Raw genomic sequence first — 22,318 nt, 5'->3', positions numbered from 1 at the left:
ATTGGATGAAATGCTTCTGGAGCTTTGACAGTGTCTCCTATCCTGTGGGTTGGGAAGTGGAGGCAGCTGGTACAAGAGAGGGAAGGAGCATGTCATCATATAGAGAAGTGTGAAGAGCAAGACACACTGTGGGACTTCTGCAGTAAGCTGGCCTAGCTCTTAGCCTGGGGTCCTGTGAGGTGCTCCTAATTCTCAGTCTACCCTGCTCATTTAAACCTGGCTTCATTTCTATTGTTTGCTACCAAATGCACCTGGGGCATTTGAGTACAGGTGGCTCCCGCTCTCTGCAAACCCTTCTAGTGTCTGAGGGCTCCCCGTCTTGTTCCCCCTTGTGTCCTGTGTCCATGCCACCTGCTTTTGTTTTTTTTTAAATTTTTTTTAACGTTTATTTATTTTTGAGACAGAGACAGACAGAGCATGAACGGGGGAGGGGCAGAGAGAGAGGGAGACACAGAATCGGAAGCAGGCTCCAGGCTCTGAGCCATCAGCCCAGAGCCTAATGCGGGGCTCGAACTCACGGACTGCAAGATCGTGACCTGAGCTGAAGTCGGACGCTTAACCGACTGAGCCACCCAGGCGCCCCGACCCCTGCTTTTGAATCAAGCATTCTGGGTCCTCTTGAAAATTCTCCCTTGTTGTTCCTGAGGGAGGGTCAAAACATGAAGGCCGTTCTGTGCACTGTGACCTGCCCTCTGGCCTCCTGGGCAGTCTGCTCCCAGGTTCCTGTTAGCCAGGTGCTCAGAGATACTGTCCACCTCACAAAGTTGCCAGTGCTCATGTGAATAATACATACTGAAATCCACACCACTGAGAGACATCCACAAAGCAGGTCGCAAAGTTTCTAGGAACTGGCGACCTGGTATGAGCTCAGGATACCCGGAACGGAGATGTTAAGATGTGTGGTGTTTAAAACACCACTAGGTGATGATTCTGAGACCTTTATTTTATTAATTCCACAAATATTTATTGAGCACCCACTGTGTACCAAGAAATGCTCCAGGCACTGGGGCTATTATAATGGAAAAATATGTAGTTGATCAAGAATTTATATTCCAATGGAATGTGATCTTAGTAGGTATTAAGTTCTGGAACCACAAAAATTAACAAAATTCAGCGTCAATGGTTTCATAACTATAAACCTTATCTCCCTCGCATGTAAAATGAAATTAAAATAGTTATCTCACAGGGCCCTTTAGAGGATTAAATAAAATAATGCATAGACTCGTTCTTGGCATTTAAGCCTCAACAAATATTAACATTCTCCCTAAAAAGTCAAAAAAGGTACACTTAATTTCACAAACCACAGGTTAGCCTGACTGATGGGCGAGCCCTCAGCGCCTATTCTGATGTTAGCTTCGGCAAGAACTATCTGGCTATGTGAGAGCTTCCAGCTCAGGATCCAATGAATGGTTTGTGCTGGCCCTGGGAGAGATGGGGGACACAGCGCGCTGGGAACCCAAAGCGGCCACGAGGGGGCAGCGCACTGCAGGGAATCTTCCCGGTCGACCCCAACCCACCGCCAAACTTCCCTGCTGCTCCCGGTCCTCCGTACGTACTTCCGTTGCTCTGACGCTCCCAGAAGCCGGGGCGTCGGGAGGGAGAGCTCGAATTCCCCTTCCTCTGAGTCTCCCGAGGAGAAATTGGAGCGGGGTTCGCGAGACTGCGCCGCAGTGGGCGCGGCGCGGAGCCGGGTGCCCTGCGCGAGGGTGTGGGTCCGGCGGGCAGCGGCGCCAGCCTCGGACTAGCGACTCCGGGGAGGGCGGGCTGCCTCCGGGAGGAGTCTGAGCCGCCCCGGGGCGCCTCAGCCAACCCGAGCGCCTTCCTCTGCTGCTTGGCGGGGCGTCCCCGCACCCACACCCGCAGCTCCGGGCTTGTCACTTCTGCGCCGCCTGGAAAGGGGACCAGACCGGGAGCGCTCCGGGGAGTCGTCAAAGAGGATGCCTGGGTGTTGGCTCTGTTCCTAAGCTGCTTGCCGGCGCTGGCGAGGAAGGCAGTCGGGATAACACCGCCCAAACTTTCCTTCGCGCAGCGTCGGGAGGAAACCTCCCTCTCTGAGGTTCGCGGAGAGCCAGAAGGAAGACTCGGAGCTCCCGGAGGGGACGGGGCCGAGCCTGCGCAGCAGGGCGCGCTCGGAGTTCCTGGGAGCCCTAGACGTGCCCTAAGGGACAGGACTAGTTGTTGGCGTGCGCCCTAGTCTAAGGGAGGTCCGGCGGACGCAGCGTCTCCACTCCTGCGCCCCTCACTGACCGTGGCCTCTGCGCGCTCCCTGCGCACGTGCTCGCGGCCGGGAACGAGGAAGGTCCGGCGAAACCCGCTGGGGGCAGGGATTCGCGGACAGGCCCAGGGCGCATGGAGGCGCCGCGGGGGCGGTGCGGCTCACCAGCTGTGCGGGGGAGCGCGCACGCTGCGCCCAGGCCTCCCCGGGGACCCGACCGGCCGCTCCCCGCACTTCCTGCCGCCGTGCTCCGGGCAGCGGGCGGTCACTCCGATTGCAGTGCCCGCTGAGTGTCGTGCCTGGCGGTGTCCCTGGACACCCCGCGCGGGGCGGTGTGGGCAAGTGGCGGGACAGGTGTAGCTCGCAGCCGCGGGCGCCGCGTTCCGAAGGACTGGGTGGGCTCGGCTGGAGGGGAGTTGGCTCCCGCGGCCCAGAACTCCGGTCTTTGCCGCGCAGTCCAGTCGGTGCGCTACTTTGCATCGCCGCGGCCGGAGCCTCGGGCCGCCAGTCGGGGTGAAGGAAGTCCTGGCGGAGCCCCGTTCCTCGGCGGCCGCCCAGGCGCGATCCTGATGCCCGCTGCCTGTGGCGGGCCCCGCTCCGGCCCCGGGACCTAGGCAGCTGCGCGCGGCCGCCGCCGGCGCCTCCCCCATGCTGCTCGGAGCGTCCTGGCTGTGCGCGTCCAAGGCGGCCGCCGCTGCTGCGCAGAGCGAGGGCGACGACGACAGGCCGGGTGAGCGGCGGCGGCGGCGGGCGGCGGCCACGGCCGCGGCGGCGGGCGAGGACATGGACGAATCGTCGCTGCTGGACCTGCTGGAGTGCTCGGTGTGCCTGGAGCGGCTGGACACCACGGCCAAGGTGCTGCCGTGTCAGCACACCTTCTGCCGCCGCTGTCTGGAGAGCATCGTGTGCTCGCGCCACGAGCTGCGCTGCCCTGAGTGCCGCATCCTGGTCGGCTGCGGCGTGGACGAGCTGCCCGCCAACATCCTGCTGGTGCGCCTGCTGGACGGCATTCGCCAGCGGCCCCGCGCTGGTGCCAGCCCCGGCGGAAGCCCGCCAGCGCGCCCCGGCCCCGGTTCAGGGGCGGCCTCCGCGCTCGCGGGTGGAGGGGGCAGCGCGGCGGGCAGCGCCCCGGGCTCCCCGGTGTTTCTCTCTGCCGCGGCGGGCAGCGCCACCGCCAGCCTGCGTGAGCTAGCGACCGGCAGGAGTGCGCCCGTGGCAAAGGTGGGTATCTGCTTCGTGGTGTGGCGCCACAGTGTGTGTGTGGGGGGGGGAGGGGCCCGCGTGAGTATAGAGGGCAGTGATGAAGGGCAGGGGACACCAGAGGTGGCTTCACAGTGGCCTTCGCCTTGCTCTTCTTTCTCTACCTTGTTTCCCTCCAGGGACTCTGTGAGTGTAACCTTTCAAGTCCTACTTGCCAACTCTTAGACATCCCCCCGTCCCCAATCGTTCTCCCTCCCCTCTGGACCACTTGTCTGCACCAATGGTCCATCCACCCTCTCTTTGGAATCCCTTTTCGCACCACCTGCACTTGCTCTGTTGACAGCATGCTGTCCTAGGGAACCTTGCCACCTGTTCATAAGTGGTGACACCTCATCCTCCCCCAGGGTGGGCACACTTTCCTGTCCCCTGCTAACCTCTAGTCCCTCCAGTCCCTCTGCTGGCAGGGCCTGTTCCCCCCCCCCCCCGCCCCCCGCCTTTAACTTTGCTGGGCCCTCCCATCTCCCCAGAAACAGTCTTCTTACCCTGGACCCCCAGACTGGCCCTCTGCACACCCTCTGCGGACCCCTAAAGTTAGTGCTTAGTGGTTCCTGTGTTCTGGCCATGCATGCCTGTCTGGCAAGGGGGGATTGGACAGAGAGAATTGTGTGACTGGGGTTGGAGGAACATCAGTTACAAACTTCAGGTAATGGGAGGGAAGTTAACCTGGAAATGGAAGACATGTTTGGCCCAGCCCTTCTTGGACTTGGTCTGTCGGGAAACCTTGGTCCTCTCTTGGGCTCTTAGGCACAGTTGCACTCCCAGGTGGGACATTATTTGAGGTTTTATTTTTTTTCCGACTACATTGTACAGCATTTTTCACTGTTTCTATTTTAGTGAAAGATTTTATCTTGGGGCTTCAGTGATTTGGTTTCAGAAGCTACTTAGAAGGTGTCATTTCACACGCTCTGCTCCTATTATTTTTATGGAGGCAGGAGGATAGCTATGGGATGCTGGTTTAAGTGAGAAGCAAGATATTCATGTTTTGTATTTTCTTTAAATATAGAAAAATACCATTTAAAGGTAAAAAACCACATTGTTGATCTATTGCAATTATCATTCATTTTAGAAAACACAACCTTATTTCTCTACTTTTGACCATTTAAGAAGCTGGTGGCTCATAAGTCATTGAAATAATTCTTCCAATATGTATGATGCCAGGAAACTAGGAGAATTCTAACCATCTGAATTAGTACTACAACATCTTTGAGGTTAGGAATTTAAGCCCTTGGATGTTGAGCTTTAGAGGTAAATGCCATACTTTGCCAAACTGTGTTTCTCCTATGGATCAGGAAGAATGGGCATTCAAGAATAGTCAAGGAATGTTTATACCTGGGATCACTGCTGGACAGTAGTTAAGTAGTTTTTCTTTGGTTTTAATTGTGATTAAATATAGTTATGAGTGTGCTTGTTCCACATTTTCAAACTTTTTCTTCCTGTCCTTGCTGTTTTCATCTAAGGTATTATATTGAAAGGTCTATTTGCAGAATGGGCAGGTTACCCTCCTCCTGCTAAGAGAACTAAGTGATTTTTGGAATGATGTTTCTAGTTAAACACTAGGACATTTTTTGATGGGCCGATATTTACAGATGTCGTCCCAACTCATTTTTATGTGAACTGTGTTTGATCAGGAGGTTAGGAGGTAACTTCTGACATTTGAAAGGCCAGAGGCAGCTCCTGGAACTCTGTGGCATTTGTAGCATTAAAAAAAATTGTCAAAGAGGTTGAGCTTATAACTTTCAGCAATGACAGTAACAGGGAGTTAAATTTTTGTTGGCTGGGTTTTGGGGGTTTTGGTGGGCTTTATTTATAGGAATATGTAGTAATCAGACTGATGATGGCTTTCTGAGCTTCAGGAAACTTTAGAACACCGCATCTTTCTTTTTGTTGCGTTAACTGAGTGTAATCCTCACCCCTTTCTTCACAGGCCCACGTCATAAGGACTAAGTTTGGGTTTCAGGAAGAGTCTGAATGAAATCCAGTCTTATATTTTATCATTTTCAGAGAATGGAGGTGGAGATCATAGTATCTTCTGGCTTTTTACCCACTGATGTTTAAGTCAACGGGAGTCTTCTTGGGCAGCCAGAAGTCCTGCATATAGTGTTTCACTTTAAACAACCCTGTGCATTTGGCAGGCAAAGACTTCAGCTAAAAATTACTTGCAAGTAGGCTTTTGGTACTTTACTGTCTATTGGAATTACTTTGACTCCTCATAGCAAGGCTAAATGCTGGATGTTGCTTAAGAGATGGACACTTACGTTATTATTCAGCAAAGACCATATATGCCTTAGTAGCAGGCTGACTGTAAATAAAAGACAGTCTCCAAGTTTCCTAGTGAGAAGCTCCTCAAACCTTTTGGGCCAACTGGGATATGTAAACATTGTAGATATGCAGATAAACAAATGTCTGCTTAAATTGTGTATTTACATACAGTTAGACGTTGAGAATACATCACGTATAAACCGGATTGATTCTTGTTTGGTTCTCCTTGGAGTTCATGAAACAATTTTCCACAGTCTTCACCTGCATCTTTTTTGTCCGGGTGTTGGTTATCAGTAGGGTCACTTGGAATCCTCTAGCCTGGTTAGCAGAACCTCCTTGCTCTGCTTACACCTGAGCCATTTGAGATGAAGCATTTAGGAATCAGGTAGTTATGCTACCCCTGGACATTTTATACCAGGTTACAAGTACCCGCTGCCTAAGGTTAGGACTCACGGTTTCTTTATTTGCCTCTTGGCAAATACTTGTTATGTGTTGCTTCTTAAAGTGATCTTTTGAGAAGTCCTGTTTTAACAGAAGTGTCCAACTACTGCAATTGCTCAATGTGTGCTAAGTTTCTTGGCCTAACTTGTTTCTGCTTTGTATTTACAGTTGTGTGAGGTGACCCCTGTAATACCCCCAGTTAGCATTCATTCAGGTGTTTCAGGGAAACGTGTTTTCCTAAAAGGGTTTTGCAGTTCCAAATTGAGTAATTTAAAGAGTACTTTTTAATGTGCTTTCATAAGAACCCAAATGTGAGACAATTCCAATTTTTTGAGTGATTTCTTTTTGGGGGGACCCCCTTGCCTTATATTTGGGCACACACAGAATTTACTGTGGACCTATACTGTGCCAATCACCATTCCAGGTGAACCAGACCAGAATGGGCTCCCCCTTCTCTCTCTCTTTTTTTTTTTTTTGATGGGGGGAAGGGAAAGGGAGAGGAGAGGGAGAGAGAGAGGATCTTAAGCATGCTCCATGCCCAGTGGGCAGAACCTGATGTGGGGCTTGTTGTAGGGCCCTACTGTGGGGCTTGATCTCATGACTATGAGATCATGACTTGAACAGAAATCAAGAGTCAGTTGCTTAACCGACTGAGCCACCCAGGTGCCCTGAGAATGGGCTCTTTTTACAGAGCTGACATGAAGGGATTAGAAACCAGTCTGCCCTCTGCTCTCAGGAGGGTCCTGAGGGCACTGGATCAGTATTGATCCACAACTCTATGAAAGTGAAGAGGAAGAGCATTTTCACAAATTAGAGAACTGTAGAAAATTTGGGTAATGCTTTTGATGATATAAAACATAGGCGTTAGGAGCTGATTTGTCTGTATTGTATATCTTGAAGTACTTCGGGATATGTTTAAATTGGAATTCTGTATCTCTCAGCCAGTGTGACTGAGACCCTGTAGTGGGAAAAGCCTAATAAACTGGAGAATCATACAAGTGATATCTATTAAACATTTTATTTTAAAAACATATATGTGTTCATCATTTTTTTGGATGCAGGGCTAAGGACTTGTCTTTGAGTTCTGAGATGACTTAAACCATAGCCACAGTTTACTTTCTGTTATTTTCAAATGGAGAACAAAGAGACTTTCTAAGAATTCTGAGTGGAGCACCTTCTAGATTTTAAGTAATTCCCACTTAATGTTGTATGGTTTTGTTTACGCCCAATTTGACGATTTTAAAGTGGTCCGTCTTTGGTGAGTGTTTCTGAGTCACTGTGTTTTTCCAAGCAGTGACTTCCTTTGTGCAAAACGTCTTTTGTTTGTATAACATTTTGTTATCAGTACGCTTGCATAAACATGGTTAGGACTCAAGACCATGAATTCCAGGTAAGCACAAACCTCCCTGGGCAAGAGTGAGGGCCTGGACCAGCAGGGGGCCAAGCTGAGCCTTCCAAGGAGTTGGGTGTCTTTGGCCGTCCTATGGAGGAGATGGGGAGTTAACCAGTCCAGCTGGTCAGCTCTCTGGAGGCCAATTCAGAGAGTGTCTGTGGTATCTGGAAGCAAGTCAGCGTGTTCTTTAGTCGTTAGCATTTGGGCAGCTTATGCTTGAGATTTTCTATTTGAACAATTACTGAGTGCCTACCATGTGCTGGGCACTTTGGCATATGTCATTTATAGAAAGTTTTCCATGATCCTGTGAGGTGTGGTGGGTGGCATAATTAACCAAGAGGGATTGATACATGGGCAAAATGGCCAAGTCAGAGAGCCAGGAAGTGTTGGATTCAGGATACGTTCTCAGGCTCCATTCCTTTCTGTTCTGCTCGGCTGTATCATTGGGCTTTTGTTGTTTGGTCTTGGAAGTAATAAGGATTCCAGAGGAAAAGTCCCAGTGCCTGGAGGCCCTCACAAAAAAGCCAGACAGCTCACAGGACAGCAGACAAGTGGTTGACTTGTGGTCCCCGTGGTGACAAGTGCAGACACCAGCCTTTGGAGACATGACAGATGAGTCACAGTAAAGTCCTTTTCGGGCCTGTTTTCAGCAGGCCACTGGGTGTGGAAACAGCACCCCTGAGACTTACAGCAGTGTTGTGTTTCAGTTTGTGGCCAGTTAGTGAATATTCTAAAGTTACCATTCATTGAGTACCTGCTTAGTGCCAGGCGTTCACTGAGTGTCTGTGCATTCCTGGGGTTGAGTCAGGCGATTGAAGTGCATCTCACCTGTTCTGTACTAGAGCTCAGCGAGGTAGCCAGTTACAGAGATGGGGAAGCAGAAGTGTCAAGATTTCCTTGCTCAGAGACACACAGTGAATGGGAGCATACTAGAAAGGTGAGCTTTGGACTGACGGGCTAACCGCTTCATGGTTAGAGGAGTCCTCTGGCTCTGTAACAGACCCAGTTAATTAGAGACCATGGTCTCAAACTTAAGTAGCACTCACTTCTTAGATCCATCTGCTGCCTGGCTGCAAATGCTCTTCCAGTTTGAGGCTGTCATCTAATAAACCCAGGCTCTGGGTCTTATGGGCAGTTAACAGGAACTGTGCAGAGTGGTGTGTGGTCCTGAGGAAAGAACATCATATCAGAACATCACAGACAGCCCTATGTAAATGACATAAACAGTAAATCTGGAATCTGAGTGGTTTGTAATGGCCATCTGGGTGGCTCCGTTCTCTCCTTAGGGATGCAGAATCATCCATCCTTCTGCTCTGCCGCCATGTTGGTCCCATCCCAGCACTTTCCCCTCTCTGCAAACTGGGTCTCAAGATAGTTGCAGTGGCCTCAGGCATCATATCCTCACAACAAGACTTAATAACATAAAGGAGGGTTTCTTCCCCTTATGTTTGCTCTAGACCACTCTCACACACTTCCAGCATTGCATCCCGGGCTGGTGCCTGGGCCAGCCACAGCTCAGCCAGGAGCATGGCACACAGGATCAGCTTCTCCTCCTGGGACTGAGGCCCACTGCATTCCCTGTGCATGTGGCTGCAGACAGGGCAGATCCCTGGGCTTCGTGGAGTCCTGTGAGGAAGAAGGACAGGGGTAGAGCACAGGGGTGGGGAGCCCTGGCACAGTGGATTTATCCTGCGTTCCTCACTTTCTCACCATGTGCCTCTGGGCAAAGGTTTAGCTTTTCTGAGCCTTCTTATTAGTGAGAAGATCCTGTCTGCTTTATCAGATAAATAAGATGATGTGCCTGCAGTGCCTAGCACACATAATTGGCTGTCATTTCAGTGCCTGCTACTGATACAAAAACCTTAAAATTATGTATCACCAATGAGGCACACTTCAGAAGGCCCACTTCCTGCTAATAGATTCTTTTTATATGGTATCCTAAGTGTGTGTGTGTGTGTGTGTGTGTGTGTGTGTGTGTGTCTGTCTGATATGATGCTATGCCTTCAGATTCAAAGTTGGCCTGTCACCGTGACTGGATTGTTGAGCATTGGTGGGCATCTAAGCCAAGTTCTTGAATCTGTTTGTTTCACCTTTTAAATTGCTTCTGAGTTTTATCTTTGTTATCATAGGTAGTGTTCCTGATCCTTACAAGCTTCATGAAAGTGAAAAGAAGAAAAAACCCAAACTATAATCTGTTTTAGGAAAGGTGGCAGGGGAGAATAATCCCACCCAGTTGCAGATATAGCTGGTTGGCAGGCTCTCCTGAAAACCGAGCACACCTCCTTAATCTGTAGGACACAATAGCTTGTCTACAACTGCCTGGAATTAGGCTGCTCGGTGCGGTTGAGCTGAGCAGAATTATATCCAATTGTTCCTTCGTTCCGGCTGTTGAGAGCCTGCTTGCTTGCCGGAGCATGACGAAATCGGGTCTCAATTATGCACTTGTTTCAAGTGTGTATTTCAGTTCAATCTGTATTTAATCTCGATTTTTTGCAGTTAACACGCTCTTTTTAGAGGTACAGTTTTGAAAGAAAACATCGGCAAGATTTAGTTAGGGGGAAATGCTCTCTATAGCACCAGTCTTCAGAGGCCAAGGTCAGTTTTTATCAGATTTGCCTTGCTCGGAAGATCTTCGTATTTGATGAATTAGAAATGCATGCTCGATGGGTATCCTATTGGAATTCTAATTAACCTTAAAAGAATAAGGTGTCAAGCTGAAGGTGTTGGCAATGGTGAATGGTTTAAACATTGTGCTAGCATGCTACCGTGTGGGGCTCCCTTTTCCCACTGAGTGGAACTTAGAATAAAAAAGCATATAAAGTAGTAGCACAATTTGGATTCTGCTCACAGATGGCTGCCTTTTTGGGCCCTTGATGGCTTATGGGTATTTAGAGATGCAGTTGCCCTTTGGGAGACCTGAAAGAGCATCTGAGAGGAGTTGCTTTGGTGGGTTGTTTCGCTCCTCTGGCACACGTGTTTACGTTGTTAACCGATAACGATGGTTATCTGCAAACAGGAAGATATTATGATATTTGCATTTCTGCTTAATGGAATGTGTGCGTAATGCTCATGTGAATTTATATGAGTTTAAATGAATTAGGATTTGCTACAGGAATTCAGGTCAATAGAAGTGGTGAGAGATTTTAAGAACACACTGGCACCAGGAGCAGATGTAACTGTTCTGGAGCCCAGAGCTTGTTCTCAACAGTGCTCAGATGGAAGGAGGCCTCCAGCAGCACTGGGGGTTCGTGGCAAGGCTGTCACAATAGTTCAAGAAATAGGAGAATGTGCATTCTCTCCCCCATTACTGAACACTTTTTTGAGCACCTATTATGTACCAGGCACTACAGTAATACTTGGGGTAAAAAACTGTATTGATGGTCAGAAAGTTGCACAGAATTTGCTTTCATCTCACCGGCAAATGGAACACCAAGCTCATTTTCAAAACAGCACAGGAACCTTGGCACCAACAGCTACTGTGCCTTCTTAGATGGATAAACCCCCAAGACTGCAGCATCACCTTATCCCTAATGGTTGAGAAATTTCTAAGAAATATTTACTGTTTATGGATAAACCATTGAATTCCTTAACTCTTTATAATTGTACTTTGAATTCTGCATAACTGAAAAACCACACCTATTTCCCCTTCCCAAGAGTGGCAAAAGGTAACTAAAGCCAGATGTGTTTGTGCGAGATGAAGTGTGCAGGGCATCAAGAATGGCACAGGCACACAGCCTTTGCTAAGTCACATCACCTTAAAACAGATAACTAGTGAGACTCTCTTTATTTACTAACTTCATGATGCCTGTGGGTTAATTTTGTCACTAGCAGTGATTGTATGGACCAAGTTTGTAGTCTACAGATGTGCAGAATGAAAGGTAGATGCTTCCAAAGAAGAGACAGCTCTTCTTTTGCTGAGAAGCAGTGGCCTTGTGCCTTCTGTGGCTGCATTTTGTATTTTATGGTTCTTATAGATTTGGAAATTTATCTGGAGTTGCCATCTGACAAATTAAGCTTTGGCATATGCTCTGTGAAGCAGTTTTCCTGGGGTTAACATCTTGAATGAGGTGACAGAGCTTGGATTCTGAGGAGGACTTGTACCCCTGTGGTCGGACCTTACCAGGGGGGACACAACTTCAGATATCAGTAGGCTGTTTGACAGTGGATTGAAACTCTTCAGTTTTGTACAGAGCCCTTCACCAGAGACAGCGGGCCCCTTCCTGGACACGTGACCCTGGAGCTGATGAGGGGCTAGGCAGCAGGGGCAGAACCATCCGTGTTGGATGTATGTGATGTGCATTCATGGGCTGATGGAAGCTGTTTGTTTCAAATACGGTGGCTCCGAAGAAACAGAGTACTTTATTGACCAGAGGTAGTGACCCATACAATGTTAAAACTCAGATGACAAGGCAGAGGTAAAGAGTACAGGCCGGGGGCGCCTGGGTGGCGCAGTCAGTTGGGCGTCCGACTTCAGCCAGGTCACGATCTCGCGGTCCGGGAGTTCGAGTCCCGCGTCAGGCTCTGGGCTGATGGCTCAGAGCCTGGAGCCTGTTTCCGATTCTGTGTCTCCCTCTCTCTCTGCCCCTCCCCCGTTCATGCTCTGTCTCTCTCTGTCCCAAAAATAAATAAACGTTGAAAAAAAAAAAAAAAAGAGTACAGGCCGGAGGAAGGCTTTCCATTTAAAGCCGGGCCAGGCCTCCCCACTGCTGCCCTTCCAGTACAGTGTCCTCTCTAAGGGCCTGGAGCCAATGTGCGTGATGCATGATGCTCTGTCCCGACATCAGCCACTGCTGCCTATTTCAATTTGTTCCTTGTGAACCACTGTTCTGTTCAAGGTCCTTTTCCATACTGACGTTCTTCCATTTTCCACAAATTTCAGCAATTTCTTGCAAATTAAAAAATTTCTGTTTTATTTTAAATGTTGTGGGACATAGAATTTTGTTTATTGTTCCAGCAAAAGGCATATGCACTGTACATGGGGTTAATAGCCTGTCCGTGAAGTGTGGTTGATATTAATTGTAGCATTTTCTCTGTGTCTCCAAGCTAATCAGTGAATCAGATTTAACCACCCAGTGCCTATAGTCTGGCCCCTGGTGTACCAGTTTCCCACCTAATGCCTTATTTGTTGTAACAACCTCATGGGTTTAGAAACCTTTTCTTATATAACTCTGAGCTGTCTATCTGAGGTTTTTTACAAACTGAACAACCCCTAAAATAGCCCTGACAGCCAGGCCCTCTGTGGGTGGTCCTGGGGGCCAAGGGGACTTCAAATGCTCCCTGCCCAGAGGAAACTGGGGAATCGGGTGGCTTCTGGGTTGGTGTGGGCAGCTTACATGTCCATATGGAAGGGATTGCTCTATGCGAGGTGGTGATCCAGGTCTCAGATAACTTCATCCGGGTGAAAAGCTGTCCATCAGCAATCCAACCTACTGAAGCCCAAACCTCTGCACACCCTATCTTTTGTCTTTTCCATATATTTTCTGATTCCATTTTTATTTCCTCAAGCTGTTTTCAGTGTTCTTTCTTCACTGTTCCTTTCTGTGGGCTGCGTGTTTTCCTGACAATTACTGCTTTGTTGGCCCTTTAAAGTTTGGATCATCTGGCTTCCCAGAGGCAACAGTTAGTCATGGTGTCTCTGTTCCTCTTCCTCTGGCTTTGTTAGTGATTAACAGGTTCTCCTCAACACTGAAATGGCTCAAAGGTGGGACATGAATGCCTTTCAGCCTTTGGCACTTGCCTTCCTTCCTGAATGCTTGGGACCAGACGTGGATCTGATCCTTGGGCTGCAGAGATCACCAGTGTGCATCCTGACAGGTTCTTTAAGGTGCATACAGAAACCTGCTGTGGATTTAGGGTGCTGGTCCCAGGAACATTTGGGGATGTCCGTGCATCTTGGGAGGAGGGTTAGGCTTCTAAGTCAGCATCTCTTCAGAGACAGCAAAATGCTCATTTGCTCAGCTCTGGGGAACGGGACTCCTGAAAGCATCCGTGGGAGGTCAGACCTGGAGAGAGAGAGAGGAGAGTTCACAGGGGCCATGCAGGCCGAGAGGAGACATCCAGAGCAGTTGTTGCAGCTCAGCAAGGTAGGAGCTCCTCTTCTTCTGTGCCTCCAGGCCACTATGGCTCTCAGGTGTGCTCATGCTGAGGACAAGGGTGTCCTGTTCTGTGTAGGGTTGGTGCCTGGGAACGAGGACACCTTCTTTTTGATTGCTTCACCATCACATGGTGTTCTGTTGGCAGCAGTTTTGCCTCTGGATGAACAGACACGTTTTGGTGTCCACAGTGGGGAATGTTCCTGGCCATGCTCTGTGGGGCACACCCAACGAGGTCATGCCACCCTGAGAGGTGGCCTCATGTAGCGGGCTGGAAGCTTCTCTCTTTGAGACTCCCAAAGTAGCATGCACATACCTTCCCTGCTTTTACCTGGAAAAGCCACATGGGGAACTTTCTCTGCCTTGTCACCTTTGCCTCCTGGGCCCTGCCAGGTCTTTCTTGAGTTCCTGGGGTTTCTCAGATGTGTTCCCTAAGGGCACCTCTGATGTCTTGCTCTGGCCTCCTATAGGGTCCCCACCCCACTGCTGCCTCGTGGGAAAGCTGCTGCTTGCTAGGTGGTATATTCCAGCCCACTGTGCTGAATTGCCAGCCTGTTCCAAGTCCCCTCTGGGTGGACTCTTGTACCTTCAGACTCGGTAACCTATGTATCCCTATTTCTTTGCTAGCTGCCCCCTTCCCTTCCACACCTTTCCTGCTGTGTGCTTTCCAACAACAGGTGTTTATCTGAGGTCTTGTGTTATCTTCTTAAAAACTTACATGAATGTTATTCTAGAATATGCTTCCTCTGATTTTCATATAAAACCATGGAGTTTTCGCCTCAGGCTTAGAATCAAATGGGTTTCCTGTGATCTTTACAGCCTTGGCCCACCCCAGCTGGCTCCATGGGTTCCGCAGCTCGTCAGACACAGCTGTGGGGGGCTGGATGCCATTGAGCAGAGTGGAGTGTACTGGCTTACCACAGCAGGAGAGGGCTGCCACACAAAGGGCTTCTCTGAAGATGAGTGGGCAATCTCTCCCCTCACCTGACTGACAGTGGTGTCCCCTGAAGGAGGGTTTAGATGTGACTTTTGTTGTGGGCTTGTCCTATTTTCAGAAGCCCCCCTTCCTTTTGTGTATGAAGAGCTGTCTTTGTCCTCATTACACCACATGGAGTGTGGCCTTCATTCTGGAGTGTGGTCTGGCTACAGTTTATTTTCCAATAGTTGGTGTTTGGCCTTACCTGAGAAGTAATCGTGGATCGTTGCTGAGTGAAGGACGTGCCGTGGCTTGTCAGCAACTGTGAGGGAAAGGTGGCTGTCATTTGGGAATGCTTTCACTTTATAGATGTAAGTGGTAAATCTTCTGTCAGGTTGAGGAATTTTCAAGTGTGTCTGTTTTCAAGGTGACAATTGTCATGTTGTCAGATGCAGCAAGGAGGTGTTACAATGGAGTGTCGAGGACTCAGAGGTGGCATCCTGGCTGGTGGAGAATGGCCTGGTATGGCAGAGCAGGAGAAAGTGCCACAGGAGTGGTCGTGTTCTCGGTGGGGACACAGGGGTGGGGGGGGGCACACTATGATGGCTGTAGGATGTCCCAGGCAGTGCTTGGTGGTGATGTTGATGTTTATTTTAGTGATTCCTTCTATGAGGTCAAGGTGTCCACTAAAAAAAATTGGCAGTTAGAAGGAGTCTTATTTAGAAACAAATTTAAATCAAAAGTGAGTCAACTTAAAGAACCTCATTAAGTAAATATTGTGACAATGAGGCATGGATGACTGTAGTTTGAATAAAAACTGCCTCAAGTCACAGAATAAGCAGACTTTGTTTTCCTGGAGCATCTTGACGTTTACCTTTTCCACCCCTAGTTTTCTTTGAGTCTCTGGGGCCCGGGCAGCAGATTTATAAGATGGAGAAGGTTGGGTGAGGTGAATATGGGAGACAGGGATAGCATTTGATGCTTGGAAGCCAACTTTTGGAAAGATTGTTTAAAATTGTTTTTCAACTCAAATAGCAAGTGTGAGCAGCTTAGTCTTTGGGGTTTATTTTGGGCTGAAATATAAATGGGGCAGGGAGGGTTAAGAGTGCCATGCGTCCCTGGAATCCTCATGCTTGCTGAGCTGGGGGTCCAAGCTGAGCCATCTTTATGCCCATCTGCTGCGTGTGGCACCTACCTGGCACAGAGTTCTCTCCATGCCCATTTGAACCACTCAGGCACCACACTGGTACCCAAATTTGGCAAAGTGTGACCATAGGAGAAAGTGACACAGGATTCAGAACCAAGAGATACGCAGGGTAAAGGAAATGGTCAAAACAGCCTCTCCTACCATCCTTATTCCTGGAGCTGCAGGGCTCACCTCAAGGCAGACAGCTCTCTGCACTCTGGTTCTCAGTCTCAGACTCACAGGTCACATTCTGGGTTCATGGCAGGACTGTCTGAGTAAGCTCATGATGGATGCTGAGCCCAGAGGGCCTGACCTAATATTGTTGTCTTATGGGGGTTGGGATCCTTTTTGATTTGCCTTAATCAGCTCTGTCTGGGTCACCAAGTTTTGTCATTACTTTCTCAGAAGGCACAGTTAACTTCATTTCTGCTTCTCAGAGGGCACCAAACCTAGCTCCTCTTACACTGGGCCAGCTCCCTCGTGGCCATACTCCCTGCTGCTGCTCTTGCCAGTCTGCTTGTGCCCGTGGCTGAAACAACTATCCCTACATGCTGTTTTGTCGTCACAGCTCCCTTGACTCTTCCTTGGGGCCAGGTTCTAGGTCCTGTGGTCTTGTTTCTGCCTGACCCACAGCTCCATGGCCCTGTAGCCCATGCCTGCTCTCTCATCTGTGCACAGCCAGGTCTCTCCTCCCATTTTCTCTGTGCTTACACAAGACCCAGCACCTTCTTTGTCATTGATTGAAGGTAGTCCATCCCTGAAGGACCGACACCCCTTCCTCCATCCTTGTCCTTTGGACACTATGGAGAAGCCTGTCATCACATTGTCTGTGTATGCTTCCTTATGTGTCCTCTCCCTACCATGATGTTCTGGGGGCTGTCCTGTGCTACTCCTCTTCATCTCCCTAGTGCTGACCACACGTTACTGAGGGACCCTTTGCACTTCTCTAAGCCACGTTTTTCTATGTTCTCATTGCATGTCCAGAGCTCTTCTAGAATTTATTCTCTGGTTATTTTTTAGGTCTTGAGTTTTTTCACCCATGCAGATGTTCATCAGGGTTCATCATAACTTCATCAGGGTTCATCATAACTTGATCAGGGTCAGGACCACATCTTGCATTGAGTCTGAACCCCCTGTGTAGGAGTGGGACTTCAGTAGTGGTCTTGGTGTTGGGTCGTTGGTTCTTGTGTGGTACTAGATGGCAATGCTTCTGAAAGAAAAGCCACGAAAGAATAGAGGAGCTGTGGAGGGCTGCACAGGGCCGTGGGCAGGCCTGGAGCCTTGAGACCAAGGTGTCTGGACTCGTTCTCCTCCCCACATATCTTAGCAGCATGCTGGTGAACCAGCCATTGGGTATGTGATGTGACCCATGTGCTGCAGGGTCCTCATCTGTATGGTGGGGACCAAGAAGAGCATCTAGCACCTCGAAGGACTGTAAGCTGAATGAGTTCATACCTGAAACATTTGAAGACAAGGACTAGTGGTATGGTAGGAATTTAATAAATGTGGGCTGTCATTACTATTAGTATTCTTGAGCTTTGAGTTTTCATAATAAAAAGTGATAGAATGGGTGAATCCCCAACAAAGTTGGGCTGGGACCCTAAGGAAGGACATGGGGGACATGGGTTGGGGGACGCTGCAGAGTCTACATTTATGTATCTTTTCTGCAATCCTTTCTTTCCAAAATTTTAGATATCCCTTTTGTCTAGTTCTGGATTATCCACCAGTGTCAGACATTTTAGGGTGTTCAAGGTAAAGTAATGTTCTTGTTAGCTGCCATTTCTCACATTCCCACCACCACCACCACCTGGATGCTCCCACAGCCACCAGCCCCTGGGAAAGGGGATCCAGAGGCCATGCTCATGCAGAGGAGTTGGTGGCTGCAGGGCAGAAGATGGGTCCTGCTGTGTGCTTAGCCTCTGACGTCTGTCTGAGCCCTGGACAAGCCATGCATGTCTCCATAGGAGCTTCACTGTGGCCTTTTGAGGGTCACACGTTGGCTGGTAGCCTTTATAAGTGAGTAGGAGACCCAGCATTTCCCTCCCGGTCTCTCAGGAGGTCTTGGGGGGCTGTGTCTTCTCTCAAGCCTTCTATGGCTCAGGGCCTCTGCTGCCACAGAATTAATTCACTTCCCACGGTCCTGCTGGATGCTCTGTGGAGAATCTCCCGAAAGGCATTGACCCAAGGGTTTATTGAGGATAATGGGTACTGAGAGGCTTCATGAAACCTCACTGCCAGCCCCATCATGCAGAGCAGCCTTCTGTGTTTACAGTCCTTGATGCCACCATCCTCCCTGTCAGAGCTTCCCTGATCCCTCTGCCATCCTCCGTGTTCCAGAGGGCCCTCTGCCCTGCCTGCTCCCCACCTTCCCCTCCAGTCTCAATGGCCTGTTAGTAAGCCCTGCTAGTAGTTAATGCTTTATCTCCTCTCCTCTTGGTGCCTTCCCTGGGGCCTCACCTCCAATTCAATGGCCTCTGGGGCTTTCTCCTCAGCAAAAACTCTTCCCTCCCTCACAGCTATTCAGACAAGCTCTTCCCCTCTCTGTCTCTATTCCTTCTCCCCTGCCCCCAGCCCTCATAACCCTGGAGTGAGTCACAGAATGAGTTTTCTTTTTCTTCTAAGGAGAGAGATGTTGGCTGGCACCTTCCTAGAGGTGCCTGGGAGCAATGGCAAGAATACCTGTTTCTTGGAATCACAACTGCCAGTGGCTACTGGGAGTTTGTTAGAAGGGAATAAACGTGGGGAGACTGTGCTGCGCACTCTGAGAGTACATCAGCATGACCCGAACACCTCTCAGGCCAATATTGGATCTGTGCATTGACAAGCAGCCTCACTGTCACTAGGGCCAAGTGAAGGCAGTTCCTGAATGGCCACTTCCATGTGCTGTTGGCACAGTATACACACACTAGATCTGTGTGTATTTATTGTTTCCATCTGCTGCTTGGTCAACAAGTCTGATAAGAAGCCAACACTTGAATGAATTATCTCAGAGCACTAAATGGGATTCTAAACATAGTGTTATAAATGGTCCATGAAAAGATGCCTCCTCAATTATTCAAAAGGGACACATCAAGGTCTCATGGCTCATCATTGATTCCAGGTCTTTCAAAATGATTTATTTGTTAATTGTCTATCAAGTGACCTTTCTAGTTCTATTTTTTTTTTTTTTTTTTTTTTTTTTTTTGCTTCTGGGTGTTAGGGCACTTGGTTTAGTAATTTGAGTCTCTCTTGTAAGTATACAGAAGTTAATCACCAGCTGTTTAGGTAAAATGTCTGAAACTTGAGCCAGACCTGTTCATTTTTTACTCGATAACTAATACATGTCAACATACATGAATACATGTATATGTACATGTATAAACGTTAACATATAAAAACTCTACATACAGAGCCTAAATGTCCATCAACTGACAAATGGATAAAGAAATTGTGGTTTATATACACAGTGGAATACTATGTGGCAATGAGAAAGAATGAAATATGGCGTTTTGTAGCAACGTGGATGGAACTGGAGAGTGTTATGCTAAATGAAATAAGTCATACAGAGAAAGTCATACAGAGAAAACATATGTTTTCACTCTTATGTGGATCCTGAGAAACTTAACATAAGTCCATGGAGGAGGGGAAGAAAAAAAAAAGGTTAGAGAGGGAGAGAGCCAAAGCATAAGAGACTCTTAAAAACTGAGAACAAACTGAGGGTAGATGGGGGGTGGGAGGGAGAGGAGGGTGGGTGATGGGTATTGAGGAGGGCACCTTTTGGGATGAACACTAGGTGTTGTATGGAAACCAATTTGACAATAAATTTCATATTAAAAAAATAAAAATGGTGCATACACATTTATACTTTTTTTTAAAAATTATGCATTTAAAATTATTAATTTGATTGGCAATTCATCCCTTTGAATGAAAGTTTGGGACTAGCTGACTTCTGATCTTTAGGTTTGCTTAAGATCACTTGGCCCCTCAAAATATATTGTATAATGAAAAAGGTCATTTGGATGGATTGTCGTTGGTGACTGTGGGAGTCAGGGTGAGGAAAGAGCCCCAACATGCTGTGTGGCCTAGCCAGGTCTTGTTGTGTGTATCTTCTCCTGGCCTCCTGTTGTGTGTGGCCACTGAGGGTGGGATCCTGCGTCTGCCACCTGCTTGCTGTAGGACTTAGGCACAATGCTTACCTTGAAGAGTACCCATTTCTCTTCTGTTTGTGCCCCTGTGTAGAGTGTGCCTGGGGTGGACAGGGAGGTGCAGCTGTGCCCAGGGTGAGGTCAGAGCACCATCAGTGGTCATAGTGTTACTGTGCCAGAAGTCACTAGGAAGCCAATATAGTGTGAGTTCCTTCTGGGATAGTTTTGTCTTTTGGACAAATTGATAAGATGTTATGGCTCAAACTGTGTATAAATTTGTGCACGTGAAGGCTGGTACATTTGAAAAATGAAAGAAGGGTTGAATAGTTGGCTCTGGGGAATATGATTGCTGACTGGGGCCATTCTGATGAGTAATAGACCCCATTAGATCACAGTAAAATACTCGATAATGTATAATTAAAGATGGCATTAGGCAGAAACCACAATATTTAAAGATGTGAAAGGGATAATTTTCTAATGCTGAAAAGTACATTCATGACTTAAGAGCATAATGTGGATGTATTCGAATCATGAAGTTACTAAGACTTGGTTATAGACAGGCTGCTTGTTTGTCAGGACAGCTGGTATCTCAAATACTTGTAGTTACAGTGACCATAGTGTTAAAAAAAAGTGAATTAATAGCTTGTGGAATAGTTCTGATTGGTGATTTTAGCAAAAGAAAAAGTTCTGGTTTTTGTTCTTAGTGGTATAGGCAGAGCCCATGTAAGCTTTGGGTTTGAGCTTCCTCCTTCTCTCCTTTCTCTCATTTACTCATTTGTTCTTTTCTTAATCCAAAAACTTTGCTGGGGCATTATGCACAGGCCAGACACTGGGCCTCACAGGCTCTGGGGAGAGCGGCAAGCCCAGCCAAGCTCTACCTGTGGAGCTCACACTGCAGTGAACAGAAGACACGGGAAAGTGTGACCTGACATGGGAGTAGCAGCACCCACCTTACTTTATGTAAACTCCTCTAGTCAGACTTTTTGAATATCCTCGGGTCCTGCAGGGATCTTTGCTCTTAGCACAGATCCTTTGGCTCTGAGCTGAGATGTTTCTGGCTTGGCTTTGGCTCCCACTTCCTTTAATCAAGAGTCAAGTGTCTGGCAGACAACTTCAGTTATTAATAACGCTACTATTAATATTCATATTGAAAGTCATTTGCACTTCTAAACCGCTTTGCATCTCAAAGGTTACCGCAGTATTTCATAAACCACAAATGAATGTCTTCAAATGAAGGCGGGGGCCTCTCCCACAGTGAGAGGACAACCAGCGTGTCGGGGCACAGGGAGCGGAGAAGCCACAGGTGAGCTCATTTGTTCAAATGAGCAAGTGCTGCTAAGCCACTCAGTGCCTATCTCTGTGCCAGGTGTGCTCCTTGGCCTGTGTTCCTGTCCTCTGCAGTCTGATGGGCGGAGGACTGTACAGCATGTCACAGGTTCCATGTGGCACCTGTGTATGTTGGGCACAGTTCCACATGCTGGTGACATCACAGACAGCAAGATAAAGTCTCTGACCCCCTGATCTTCCAATTGGTTGGTGTTATGGGAGTGCTATCCAGGGACTGACTAAAATGCTAATTGAAAAATCTCAGATACAGTGGAGATGTTTGGTAATGCAGGTATTCCTGTACTCTAATTGGATTAACTTAGATTTAACAAAATCATAAGTTCCTTTGCAGTTGATAGATGGTGTTGTGAAATCCCATTGGGAGATTGAAACAATCCTTTAAAAAATACTGCAGCTGTGTTCCTTTGTCGATCCAGTAGTTCTCGATTTGGGCTACGTGTTGAAATCCCTTGGGGAACTTGCCCAAACACTGAAGTGTGGGCCCAGCCCAGACGTCCTGATATGATTGGTCTGGGCACAGCCTGCATCAGTTTGGCTTGTCAAAGGTCCCCAGATGATGCTGATGTCAGGGTTGATCAGTACTGGTCTAAACCACAGAAGGCCTGGAAAAGTTTCCTGGAAGGCCATTCCCAACCTATAGAGAAGTGTAAAAGACTGTAAGAGCAAAGAACTGGAGAATCCTGCCAGATCTGTGCTGTTAGGATGAGCAGTTGGACCGGGCCAGGTGAAGAGGGAGGAAGAGTGTTCCAGCAGAGGGAACAGCAGGCATGGTGGCCTAGAGTCCTAAGGTGGTTGGAGCAAATGGGGAACTGAAAGGAAGTGGTTGGGGGCACAGTGGGGTCATGGGATCAGCTTGAGATAAGGTTGGAGGTGAATGTGAAAGCCCATGCTGGGGATTTTGGTCTTGACATGATGGCAATTAGAGCCATTTTACTTATGAGCCTAGCATTCTTCTGCTCATTAATTCACTTAAAAAGTAATTCTTTAGAAAACTAATTTTGTGCAGAAGCAATGAATTCAACTCGTTAATTCACTAAGTGAACTAGGTACTCTGATTACCTGCATTTTGTAGATGGGGAAAGTGA

At 48.2% G+C, this 22,318-nt stretch overlaps 1 protein-coding gene across 3 annotated transcripts in view; it reads left to right on the top strand.

Annotated features, from left to right (window-relative positions):
- The first annotated feature begins 1,541 nt into the window (after nucleotides 1-1,541).
- Nucleotides 1,542-22,318, top strand: part of SH3RF3 (SH3 domain containing ring finger 3) — a 366,639-nt gene continuing 345,862 nt past the window's right edge. For 2 of the 3 annotated variants that reach the window (XM_053200337.1, XM_053200338.1), the window contains exon 1: nucleotides 1,542-3,436. In XM_053200337.1, the coding sequence (XP_053056312.1) occupies nucleotides 2,864-3,436 (573 nt within the window). In that variant the 5' untranslated portion in view covers nucleotides 1,542-2,863. The remainder of the gene's footprint in view (nucleotides 3,437-22,318) is intronic. The other variant, XM_027069408.2, reaches the window with a different exon arrangement.

The sequence above is a fragment of the Acinonyx jubatus genome, chromosome A3 (genome assembly GCF_027475565.1).
Source record: "Acinonyx jubatus isolate Ajub_Pintada_27869175 chromosome A3, VMU_Ajub_asm_v1.0, whole genome shotgun sequence".
In the NCBI taxonomy this organism is placed as follows: Eukaryota; Metazoa; Chordata; class Mammalia; order Carnivora; family Felidae; genus Acinonyx; species Acinonyx jubatus.
Note: the sequence above shows the minus strand (reverse complement) of the source record. Positions and strands in the feature narration are given on the sequence as shown.